Below are 12,732 nucleotides of genomic sequence, written 5' to 3'. Positions count from 1 at the left end.
AGAGAGAGAGAGAGAGAGAGAGAGAGATATGGTAGAGCTACTCTAGCCCATAGCCATTTCGGCAAACAGTTCTCATTTCCTCTTTACTTGCTTTCTCCCATTCCTTCAACCTAACCATCCCTCTGCCTCTGTCTCACTAAAGTTGTCACTACAGCTCCATCTCTCCTGGCAACACTGACTGCTTCTTAAATTGCTCTATTTTAATAACTGTTACGACTGGTTTATAGTCGCGGATGTACTCACCCTTGTCCTATTTTCTCAAAGCGAGTGTACTTCTTTTTGGGATCCCCCACGCTCACAATACTCCCTGAGTCAGAGACAAAGCAGATATATAATAATGATTGAGCTTGTGTGGGCGCCCACAATCATGACGGCTTTTTAAAAAACACACTCATACACAGAAAACATTACTGCAGAACTTTGTCTGCACTTCTATTTCAGACATACCCTGGATTCATCTCTACATCACGGTGCATGCAGGTACATGAGCGGTCTAGGAACGGCCACAATCAACAACAAAAAGTCTATCTTTGTCCAAATTTGATTACACAAGTGCTCCCTGTTCTTAGAATTAGTGCACTAGAAGCACAAAATAATATGCCACTGGAAACCAAATATCCAGCCTGTCTTCTAATCACCACAGAGTGAATTATCCAACTCTGAAGTCGTTTCCTCAGTGTTGTTTTTGGGAATGTGTGGATTTAAACTTTCTACAAATTTGGATGATTATATTTGAACAGATGAGAAAAATCAAGAGATTCATGGATTTTTACAATCAAAATAGTTCCTGTCAGTGTGGAGAAGGATTTTATAATCATTGACAGACACAAGTCACAGAAAATATATCTGAACAACTGAACTCATCTAAAAAAAGAAAGAAATTATCGTCATGTTTTATAAAATGTTTTGTTGGTGAATAAAAAATGGCTTAGGCACATACTGAGTCTCTCCAGAATCTCCTCATCTGTCATTTTGGACTTCTTCCTCTGCCGGTCAGTGTGGCGATACATTGTGTTGGACGTGTTGTCCGGCTGGACTTGCGACTCTGGTGGAGTCACCACTTCTTTCACAGGGGTGGGAGGCTTTGGGTCCATGACAGAGCGTGTGTAGATCTGCGAGGAGAGAAGAGTCAAAGAAATGCAGCGGGGAATTTGCATTTGCAGCAGAATGATGTCACCCATCGCGCCGTATAAACTCACAGATTTGGTATGCTCGGGCCGAGGTGCAATGACTGGGGGCAGCTCGTCGTCATCGTCCTCTTCTTCCTCTTCCTCCTCCTCTTCTTCTTCTTCCTCATCCTCCTCTTCTGACACAGGCGGAGCGATAGGGGGTTCTGACGATGATGTTTTGGCAGCCTAGAGGGTAGAGACGTTAATGAGTCTGGATGCATGTGCCATGTAGCAGCATAGAATAAAAAAAGTGTATCTTCCCCAAATTAAACAAATGTACACAGCACCACAGTAAACAGCCTGCAAACCCCAAACCAGCCATTAACTTCTGGCCAGTTGAGTTTCAAAAGATACTTTGTCTAAAATTAAAATACAAGCTGTAGTGATGGCAAATTCATTTTTAAATTGTAACAACCATTTAACAGTCAGATCATATCAACATGTTATTCAAAAGCAACATAATACAACAACAACAAAATACAGTTAATCTGTTGTGATACATCTGACATTTTTGTGTAAAACACCACAAAAAGAATGGGGTTAACTTGTCGAGAGCAATAGTGTTAAAAGTGAAGGGTAAATTATTATAATCAAATCAGTATGAGTCCAGTAAGAGCTAAAGAGACAAGCATTGAAAGTGAGGTGCCATTTAGTGCAGTTTATCTTGAGGGGTCAGGTCAGGTGTGCCATGGGCCAACAATGAAAATGAATTAAAAAAAATAAACTATAATATTTTATTGTGCTAAAAGAGAAAACATGCAGCCACATTGCAGTAATGAACAATATGTTGATGAACTGTAGACATCCTCTTGATATGGTAGATACCTTTTAACACGTCTGAATAATAAGCCTCAGGCATATTTATTATGCCTAGTGCTCAACCTTTATTTCCCCCCATCCAACTCTGCTAGCCTTGGATCATCTTCCTCTTATGGAGTGGAAACATTTCGTCCATTTCCACTCTCGTCATGCATAAATGAAGCAGTGCAGCTTAGTTCTAGTGATTAAAAAAGAAAGGGTCTGTCTGAAGGAAAGTCTCAGTCCTCAATTTAGACATACTGGGCCTCTGACCCACTCCAAGGAGGGCTGGGCCAAGACTGCAGTGCAGAAATGAGTGTCTAGTTAACTGTAAGCATGTGTCTTTTTTTTTTTTTTTTACAGAGCCATGCGGTAATGTCTACAATGGTAATGAAAGCACATTATTGGCAGTTGTAAAGAATATGAGCTCACACATGCAGTTTGACAGTCATTATAACCCTCTGTGGCATGCGCCCCTGCCCTGCCATTTCAGAGACGGGTCATTTAAAATATGTATATATGTATATAAGAGGTGTTCTTGTGGAAGATAATAAATACATCAGTAACATTACCACCTAATAGATCCAATCATACCCCCCCCCATGATCAATACAGAGAGTGATGATGCGTCTACAATCAAATATATGTATATGGGTTTTGCATTAGCCTGTAATCAAAATTAGGAGATCAAATTTGCTTCAAAGCCAATGCACGGATACATCATGTGGAAAGTAATATGGAGGAGTTACCTTTTCAAATAATGCGCTGCAGGTTCTAAGGCTGACAGGAGGCCCAGATGACAGCAGTCGGTTCTGAATGTGAAGGTTGAAAATGGATTTACTTAAAACAAACCCACACAATGTTTAAGAGTAAGTGGAGTTAAGGGGAGGGGTGGGGGGGTGTAGGCCAGGGGTATGCTTCTGAAGGGATGGACAATAGGTCCGTAAATTGTCCTCCTGACACCCAACATGGGGAGAGGACATGACGGCGACAAGTAAAGCCACCTGAGGACTGTCCTAGAACATATTTTCAGATTTCTTGTATAAAATGTTATTTTAATCAACTTTAATTGAAATGCTACTATAAGGACCGTAAGGACTTCTGTTCACGCTCCCAGTGTCGTGTTCTTAGAGTTGATTTGAAATTTCCTGATAACATGTTTAAGATGCAATCCATTAGACACCTTAATTATTGTCATAAGCACCCCGCATACTGACAGTGCTACAAAACCTTATGTTTGTTCAGTTATGAGCACACATTTTGCTAGAAACCTAAAATCAAGTTTCAGTTTCAAATATCTCCTTCCATTAGCTTGCAGGAAAGCTTTGTTAGTGAAACAAATGCTGTGGTATTCACTGAGATAATGTCTAAATCTTAGACATTATGGTAAAAATATAAAAACATGTGCATTTTATTACTGCAGAATTGCTTTGGATAGTTGAGCATAATTGTTACTCAGTCAGGAAAAATGCTTTCCCTGTTAATAAAAGAACTGGCTCCATACTGCTATGGGGAAGACAAAGTGGCTGCTTTCATAGATCCAAATAGACAAATGCTGTTTTCTATAATACTATTACACCTTTATGACCAACATAATTATAATCATGTAATGAATAAACATTGTGTCATGTCCTTGCAATTCTTGTGGGCTTCTGAACATCAACTAACTTCCAATTAACTGTCTATGTGGGGATTAAACAGTTGCATTTTGGAAGCTTCTTACTCTAAAGCCTGAGCATTACTGACAGACTGTTTTAGGACTAACAATGACAGAGCTATGGGGCTGTCACCTGGACTACATGAAACACTTCTCTTAAAATCCATCACAAGTAATTATTAATCCTAAAAGAGTGGCCTCCATGCACCAACCGTGCTGGATCCTAGGGTTTCTGTAAGTTAAACGGTAAGGTCAACAACCCACAAGAGATGAAATCTCAATGTCACGTAAAGCTCACACACTCTGAGAAACAACGTGTTAATGCTGTAAACGTTGTTATACGAACAGTGGTCGAGCTGTCTGTGTTGACAGATGATTCCTGTGGTCTGACACTCTAAATAAATACCCAGGACTTACTGGTTGGTAGTACAACTAATATAAAAAAAGGAAATATATGACTTAACTGATGGCTTAACATGGGAAACTGTAACACCAAGACAGAAACAGCCAGACCAAGTTATTAATCATTTAAAAAAGCAACAAAAGGGCACTCCAATTGAGTTTGAAACCCTGCCAATGTATCTTAAGCTTCATCTCCATTTCTGTGTATTGTAAAAGCAAAGTGTTTTTTTCCTTCCAAAACTATTTCTTAGGTGAATCTATTGTTTGGTAGAGGTAGACAATAAGAACAATATTTATTATGTTAGAGTGAACATCAAATAAAGGAAGTAAAGTCTTACTTCGAGATCCTAGAATCTAAAATTTAATAAAACTTGGTTTGACCAAAGCTTGAATTAGGATGCAACATGCTCACGGCACGATCTGCAGTTATAATGTATGCTGAACATGACTGAAAAATGGCTGAAACTGGCTCAAATATAAGCTCGAAGAAGTTGAATAAAACCCAACGATATTACAATATGACTAGTAGATAGTAGTCTTCTTTCCATCTGACTTAAAAAGGTTTTTATTTGGTCTTAAATCCTTAATGACAAGACAAGAAAACTGCATGGATTGTAGACATGTAGAGTAGACATGGATTGTAGCAGGCGATAGGAAGAGAAAGCAAGTTGCTTAAAGAAAAACAACACACCAGCTAACAAATATTTACCTGCATTGCAGGTTAGTAGAAGTCGGTGTTTAGAACAGGTAGCTCATGATGGGATACTTAGAGTTTGCTTCTACAGACCAAATATTGGCATCCTCTCCTGTAGTTCTGCTTGCCTGAGACAGTGCAGACCAAACCTAGGAGGGAATCTGTGTCACCATAGTCAATAGCTGAGTCACCTCAGCAGGCTGAGGATCACTGTGACACTCCGAGGCTGACACGCTCTCAAATACCCTCACTGGGCTCGCACAACCTTTTAGACTCACTTCCACACCCGCTTGCCCTTTATTGGCAAAGAGCTCTTTCAAGCAATAGCCCTGCATTAAGGGAACCCATTGTAAATTGCCTGAGGCAGCGAATCCCACTGAACAGACTTGGACTTCACTTCTTTACCCTGGCTGAGCGTGTTCAGGCCAAGGCATTCAAAGCATAGATTACTCTGGTCAAAGCCAGGAATGAGGTCAACACAGCGGGAGTCCTTCTAGATGCAGTTGAGCCTCCAGTGGAGCTTGTCTATGGGTATTTAAAAATCTGGTTGAGTAGATTGGAAAAATAAACAATTCCGCTTTCCGTGCAGGAGCTGCAGACTGGCATGTACGCAAAATTCAGGGCATTATGCCACATAGTAAGGGCAGTAAGCCTCTAGAGGGAAGCGCACACATTTTGCCCATTAGAGAAAGAAGTCCGTGCAAATACATGCTGGAGAGTAACACAGTCTATCCCAGAAATTCCAGACCGTTAGTGATATAAAGTGAAGAAAATTTACTGTGGTGAACTTGGAGAGGCATAATTGCTCATGAGGTTCAAGTGGATGAAATAAAGCCACATAATGTTGCAACTTACCTGTTTAATTATTACACCGTTATATATAAATCACGAAGAAATATATCTTTGAGTTGAGAGATTTTCCAATGAAATATGGCAGAGATGACTAAGAACCAGAAATTGGCTGGACTTTTACTATAATAAACAAACAGTCAAGGGAGGTCAAGATATGCAGTGTGCAGCAATACAATTCTCAATACTAAATACTAAAAGGGGAGTGTTTAATTTGCAACATCATGATTCATTTACTAATCTGAAGGTGTCATATATATTTAATATCATCAAATGTATTATTTAAGCGTTTAACTAACACTAATCAAAGTAAGCTTTGATATAAAAGAACTCACCAGAGTGTTTGCTGCTATGTACCCATGTGCCGACTTGTCTGAAACAGAAAAGAACGTTATAATCTTTAGACATAATAATAAATAATAATAATAATAAATAATAATAATACATTTTATTTGTAATGCACTTCACATTTAAACAAATCTCAAAGTGCTACAGGTAAGATCATAAATCTAAAATGCTTTTTAGTCCTATTGGTGGTGGTTATTTTATTTTGTCACTGTTGTGGTGTTGTTTACCTCCCGAGGTAAAGCTCATGTATTTCTGGTTGTTGACGGTCTCTTTGGAGTCGTAGAACTTTAAGACATCTAACACAGCCTGCGGGTTCTTTTTCTGCTCCAGCTTGGTGATGTTTGAGGTCTGTAGGAGACGTGCCCATTGCTCTGGGATACCCTGCACAAATAGACATAGGTCAAATGTGAAAAATCACATCATTTTAGCTACACTATTCAAGTTTTGTTGTGAGGAAAGAGTGTGGGTTGTTAATAGTTCTTCAATCACAGCCAGAAACCGTTGAAGATGTAGTGTTTCTGTTGTGCCAAACAGGCTTTTAGGAGCCAAACTGAGGTGAACACTGGACACTAAGTGGTCACTAAAGCTGTCAATCAACCCAACATATCCCCAAACTCTTTAACACTTACAGTTCTTAACCTCACTAGAGCCAACTTTGGAGTTCCAACCCTGCTTCCAGTCATTGTACTAAGCTTAGCTTACTGGCTGTAGCTTCATATTTAACGGACATAATGAGAGTAATCTCTAACTTCTTTTCTAACGTTTAGCAAGATAGTAGTAGAAAACATCCACTATAACTACTCTTGTAAGGCACTTTTACATTTTAACCAATGTTTGAATGTTTCATTGCCCACTGGTGGACATTAGGCATTTTACAGTAGTTTGAATGTAGTTCAACAATAGGTTTCATTCATGCAATCTTTGTAAACTTGTGGATATTTTTAAACTGGAAGCAACTGTTCTGTGGAAGCAGAAAAAGATGATACTTGGATGGGGGAACAAAGAGGAATTAAACAGTAAAATACTGTATCCTCCCAGGAAACCATAAAGAAATCAAAGTGGTTTGGATTAAAACTGTGGGGCTCTGTGTGTCATGAGCACACCGCTTATCAAATGGACAAGGAAGTTTTTGTCACTGAAAAAGACCAAAAGATATGCAGTATTTCTCAGTGAAAAAGTGGTTTTACAGGGAAATGATGATAAGTCTGGTATTGCTCATCTATGATTTCATTTGAAAGTAATTCCTTTCAGGTCTAAACAAAGATGACTAAACACAATTTACAGATTAGGCCTGGTATGGTGAAACCATTTCATGTTTGTCCATGTTACAGTGTAACGGTTCCATTATACAGTATAAAAGAACATTGTTTATGTGTTTTCATTCTTTATAGCATGATCTTTATAGCATGATTTTCCCATAACAGAGGATTTCCTCAATGATAACGAATTATCAAATATATGGTGTAGAAAACAATATAATACACACTTATATAATGCAATATGATACCATTCATTACAATAACTTCCCCTACAACAGATTTTCCTTCCAGTATATTAAAAGAACAAAATCCAAGGTGTCCAAAGCCTTATAAGCTTTGTTTTCGAGCTATTGCATTGAACCGCTCACTAGATTGTGTCAAACAGATGAGTCTAGTGTCTAAGTATAAAAGTCTTAACATATTATATCTACTTAGAGTCCCTAATTGTTGTGGTTTAGTATAAAGTATAAAAATAAGAACAAACACTGCCAGGTCTTCTCTATGAATAACTCAGTTCAGTGTAAAGAACATTAAACAGATAATAGTAGAAAGAAATACTGCGGCATGGTATAATATATCTAGCCTTTGTGTAAAAAAAAACAACATCTACTGCCAACGGAAACTGCATCCAGAATGTACTTTACCAAGAAACACTAAAGGATTCCAGTGCAGTTTTCACCTGACAGGGGAGATAGAGTGATTGTCATTCAAGTCACTTGTATTTGCAACTTTATGTGGAGGACACTATATCTCACTATTTGACTACATCGCCTGAGGGAATTATGATTTTAGAAATGTGTGCCTGGGACTTTGCTTTCAGATAGGAGCAGGATCAGTCCCTGTTAATATGCCTGATTGTCAGGTGAAAGAGATACTCACTGTGAATTCTCCTGTTACCGCATCAAAGCCAACATGAATGGTGTGTTCAAAGTCTGAGGGTAGGGATATCTCAGGACGTTCCTTCTCCTTCTTCTTGTTTGCTGCAGGAGACAAACAAAAGTGATTACAAGCAAAGTATTTTTATACAGAGGTAAACTAGTAAAGGATGTGAATCAATGTGGGGCAGAGCGTGAGGGTGACGTGTGGGGGAGGATACTTACTCTTGTCTCCCCCGGGGAAGATGGAGCGCAGACGGACCTTCTTGTTTTTCTCTTCAGGAGCCATTGGAAGCGGTTTAGAGGCGTGATTCAGTGATGAAGAGTCTCGGGAACTACTGTTCATTCTCAAGGGGGGGGCTGGTGGTTTCTCTTCAATATCAACACTATCAGACATCTTTAGTAGCACTCACAATGTCCTACGAGAGTTGGAAAAAGAGAGATTGAGAAGTTTGGTGTTAAAGAATCTGGGTTTAGATCAGTTGGGACTCATGAAGGGTACAACATCTCTAGTACTTAGCCATAGTAAGTACAAAAAAAATACAATTACATCAAGGGACTAAATTATTGTGTCAATATCAAGGATGGCAAAGGTATGAGATGCATTCGTTATAAAAACGGCAGAAAATAGTATAAAATAGGCCATAGGAATCACAGCCAGATGTAAGGTTTTAAGATTGCTTATTTTGTCCAAAACCCAAAGATATTGAATTCATATTTGAGTTTGAGTTCAAAAGGCTTACTTTATTTTGCTTGAGACTATAAAAGTCTTCTATTTCTCATAAAAGTCTTAACATTAATTAGTTTTGTACACAGTGTGGGCTCCAGCTAGGAAAGTGAAACACAGGAGGTGAATTTTTTGTCTCCGTGGCTGGTTTCTGAAGCAGCACAACCGAGGAAATATGAATGCGACAAAGTCATATCAAGACTTGAGTTAGCTGAATTCAGACAGATGTAACACTTATAGAACCCTCCTAGTAACACTTTCAAAGTATTGTATTTTTAGAGCTTTGGCCTATTTTAGCAATGTAACATGAGGAATTCTGTTACAGCGACACTGGCTGCAGGTCTAAAAAGATTCTCTGCTAACACATCTGAGTCTGATGGCCAGTATGTCTGTTCAGCTGTGAAAACAGTAACCAGGAGTTGATTCTGAGAGAAACTGGCATGAGTAAACATTCCCATCACTCATCCTCTCATCTTCCATCTACCCATCCCACTACCATCTTAAACTCCTTCCCTGTCTCACCCTGAGGCCAAAGCCCATCATGTGATGTGCAGCACAACCGTCCCAGAAAGCGGGCCATCCAGGCCGCCCCCTTAGTGGAGACCTACATTAGCAAACAAAGACCACTCCTCGGCTCTTACACAGTGCTCACTGCCACTGACAAATTACACATGTGCCATCAACGTGGCCTTTACAATTTTATGTAATCTTCCCAAACATCTGTTTGGGTACACCCTATTTTTGGTTAACTTCCTAAAAGAGCTTGTATTGAATAAAGGAATTAGATTAGTGAGAAAGAAATAACATACTGTATGTTGATTATGACAACCCATGACTTAATCAGATATGTCAACAGTAATAGCATACTCTTCTTGTGAAACATATTTTCCACTAATGTTTCCGGTTTGGACAGGACAACCAGAACCAATAGAATCTTACAGATTGTGTTCACTGTCTTTGTGTTTACCTCTGCCGTGACTTTTTCAAAGCAACACAGTTATTAACAGATGGGTATATCAATTGTATCTCCATTAGAGCGGAACAGTCTCTCATCTGATATAACAGTTTTTCCCCCCTTTGAATATCATCAACCATTAATGTGTGTTTACACTTATTCTAATGTTTTATTCATATAGACTAGACTACAAAATATCTGACAATACAAATTATCTGAAAAAGGTATTTAGGATCCAACACTGGTCTGCCATAAAAGTAGGGGTGTGCAAAAAAAATTGATTCCCATTCATGAATCGGTTCCAGCTATACCAATTCAAAAATGTATTCATGTAATTCCAAAAAAGCATTGTTTTATAATGGCGTGTATAATATCACATGGGGAAAGTAACTACATGCACATAATGTAAGTTGTTTTTTTTAACTGAGAATTGTATTTGAATCAAAAATCGATTTTGAATCGAATTGTGACACTTTCTGAATCGTGCATCCCCACAAAAACACAAAACACAATCTTGTTGTTTCCTAATAAACTGTGAACAAAGTGTTTTGTTCCCCTCTGCTGGTGGTGTGATGAGAATAACAATTGTATTTCACTTGGCAAGAGAATGTAACACAGAAACCGCATTGTGATCATTTCAATTGGACAAAGTGTTCTATCACCACGGCAGGAAATGATTTTATCCAAAGCAAACTCATACTTTTCTGGCCTTTAGTCTCAGAGCTTGCTGTGGATGAATTGTCACGCAACTGACGGTGGGACATGTGTTATACACGTAGACGTGGCATCCACAGTAAAGTGTGGAACTTGATAAAAAAACAACAACACTGCAGCTCTTAAAAGATGATTTTCATGGCGTATTTCCAGATATACTGGTGGTGGTGGTGGTGGTGGTGGTTGACTCTGTTGGCAGTTTCTACCATGTTGGCTGAGTTCCAGGTGAAAGTCCAGACAACAGCAGCAAACAGGTTCTCTTAGGATGAAGGTTGGGCGTGTCACTAACAACAAAACCCAGTGAAACTTTGCGGTTTACAAAGTTATATCACTATATCGACAAAGAGCAACAGGGAGTTGCTGACAACATGGCTCTAAAAAAATAAAGCTAGAGGAAGTGGAAAATAAAGAAGACATAGTGGTATGTCATGGAAACCTTACAGTATGTGCCACATGACAAATAAGCTTGCATTTAAAGTTACTACTATAGCACAGACATACTTCAGTGTGTCACACAGCTTTTATATAGTCATGCAGAGAAGTGGATTCACTAACATGACACAAGCAAGACCTGACAACAACAACTGGGATCTAATCAATCAGGTCATTATCTGGTCTGCGAATACAGAGGAAAAGAATCAATGGCTGTGACATCCAATCATGACGAAGTGAGTGGAGGTTTTGAACCATTTAAACATCAAATGTGTATTTTCTTGAGATTTTGGGTGAAGTCTTGGCTTCTCTCCCTGGGAGGATGCAACACAGACTACCCTTACATAAAGCAGTGAGGGTAAAGCGCATGCTCATTAATATGATAATTTCATACAACACCTGCCATTGGAGAGCAGTGTGAATGAATTATGTGCTCTTCACTATCTGACTGCGGTCATTTCTATATCATGCAGCAGTAATAATCAGTGCCACCAGCTAAAGAATACAGCAGGAAACCACAAGAAACCAAATACATTTCAATGTTACAAACTCTGCTTGTCACTGCTGTGTGGTTATTTAGCTAATCTCCAGCAGCAGCAGTCAGACGGCTAAGGATGGCAGATTCATGGAGGCCCAGACATTACTTGATTCTTCTCTCACATAAAACACTGACTTATTTACTATGCAGACTGACAGGCAGTCAGTCAGTCAGTCAGTCAGTGAGCGCACTGTCCCTGAAACAAGCAGCTCCTATTTCTGAAACACACATAAGCTAGTCTCTCAACTCTACGTCTGAGGCTGAACGTTGTCAGCAGACAACGGGAAAAAAGATCATTAAGAGACCAATTTCTGTCAGCTGTAACACTGATCCACCATAAGAAATTACAACCCCAAAGCTCACTCTGCTTAGTTTGCTTTGGTAGCGACAATGTTCAGTATGACACACCTAAACTCAGATATTACTGAGGATGTTTTCACATTTCTCTTCCATAAAATATGAATCCATCTATAAAGAGCAGGCATTTTCTCTGCTATTTCAAACATTAATGCAGAATTTGAATGGTTAACACAGGAAGAGGCTCTAATCTTGAGCCCATGGCGGCCCAGTAATGGCCCGCAGTGGGGGAGGGCTCCATAAGCCCGGCTCTTCGTGCCCCTGATTAGGACACACTCTCTGTATGACTTGGCTTTAGCTCTGTCTGTGCTTCTTTGAAGGATGCTGATTACTTGGATGGGATGAAAAGCTAGAGGACATCCAAAGGATAAGGAGGAAGGGGAGATGCTCCAGAGCTGCAGTTTACCATTGCTATCTCCTTCATCTTGGTGCTGTTCATACAGCACTTTTACTGGCCACTGGAGAGTGTTTTATATACACAGTCAGAAAAGTTGGCCCATTCTACTCTTAGCAAGAGCAAAAAAAGACAAGGCCACTTCACTTGACAACCTTCATATAATACAGACGCTTCACCCAGACATTAAAGCACTGGAGGCTGACAACACACCGATGTCATCATGCTGCAGTGACGCTCCTCTCTCACATGGTTGGTAAGAAGAAAACACACAGAGTCAAAATGCAGATGCAATCCGCCTTTAATTTCAAATGAAGGTTGGGGGAGGAGGCGTTTGGTGTTATTGTACAATTTTGCTAAAGAGGACGCCCTTTGAGTAAAACTAATGGTCACAGAATTCAAACCTCATGTGGTCAAACATGCAACAGCATCTCAATAAAATCATCTTATCTAGTTTTAGTTTCATTCATTTATTTTAAGTTTATAGAAAAACTGAACATAAGGAAAGAGGATGGAAAAGATTTTTTTTACTTACTGAGCGCAACTTATTATTTTTATTTTATT

At 39.2% G+C, this 12,732-nt stretch overlaps 1 protein-coding gene across 2 annotated transcripts in view; it reads right to left on the bottom strand.

Moving 5' to 3' along the window:
- Nucleotides 1-12,732, bottom strand: part of LOC116700229 (serine/threonine-protein kinase PAK 3) — a 28,843-nt gene that overhangs the window by 6,584 nt on the left and 9,527 nt on the right. The window contains exons 2-9 of one of the 2 annotated variants that reach the window (XM_032533235.1): nt 8,277-8,470; nt 8,056-8,156; nt 6,145-6,298; nt 5,905-5,942; nt 2,717-2,779; nt 1,200-1,355; nt 941-1,112; nt 244-307 (exon numbers count right to left, since the gene is read on the bottom strand). In XM_032533235.1, the coding sequence (XP_032389126.1) occupies nt 244-307; nt 941-1,112; nt 1,200-1,355; nt 2,717-2,779; nt 5,905-5,942; nt 6,145-6,298; nt 8,056-8,156; nt 8,277-8,448 (920 nt within the window). In that variant the 5' untranslated portion in view covers nt 8,449-8,470. The remainder of the gene's footprint in view (nt 1-243; nt 308-940; nt 1,113-1,199; nt 1,356-2,716; nt 2,780-5,904; nt 5,943-6,144; nt 6,299-8,055; nt 8,157-8,276; nt 8,471-12,732) is intronic. The other variant, XM_032533236.1, reaches the window with a different exon arrangement.

Source organism: Etheostoma spectabile, chromosome 13 (genome assembly GCF_008692095.1).
Source record: "Etheostoma spectabile isolate EspeVRDwgs_2016 chromosome 13, UIUC_Espe_1.0, whole genome shotgun sequence".
Classification (NCBI taxonomy): Eukaryota; Metazoa; Chordata; class Actinopteri; order Perciformes; family Percidae; genus Etheostoma; species Etheostoma spectabile.
The sequence above is the reverse complement of the archived record's forward strand: the minus strand, read 5'-3'. Positions and strand labels throughout refer to the sequence as shown.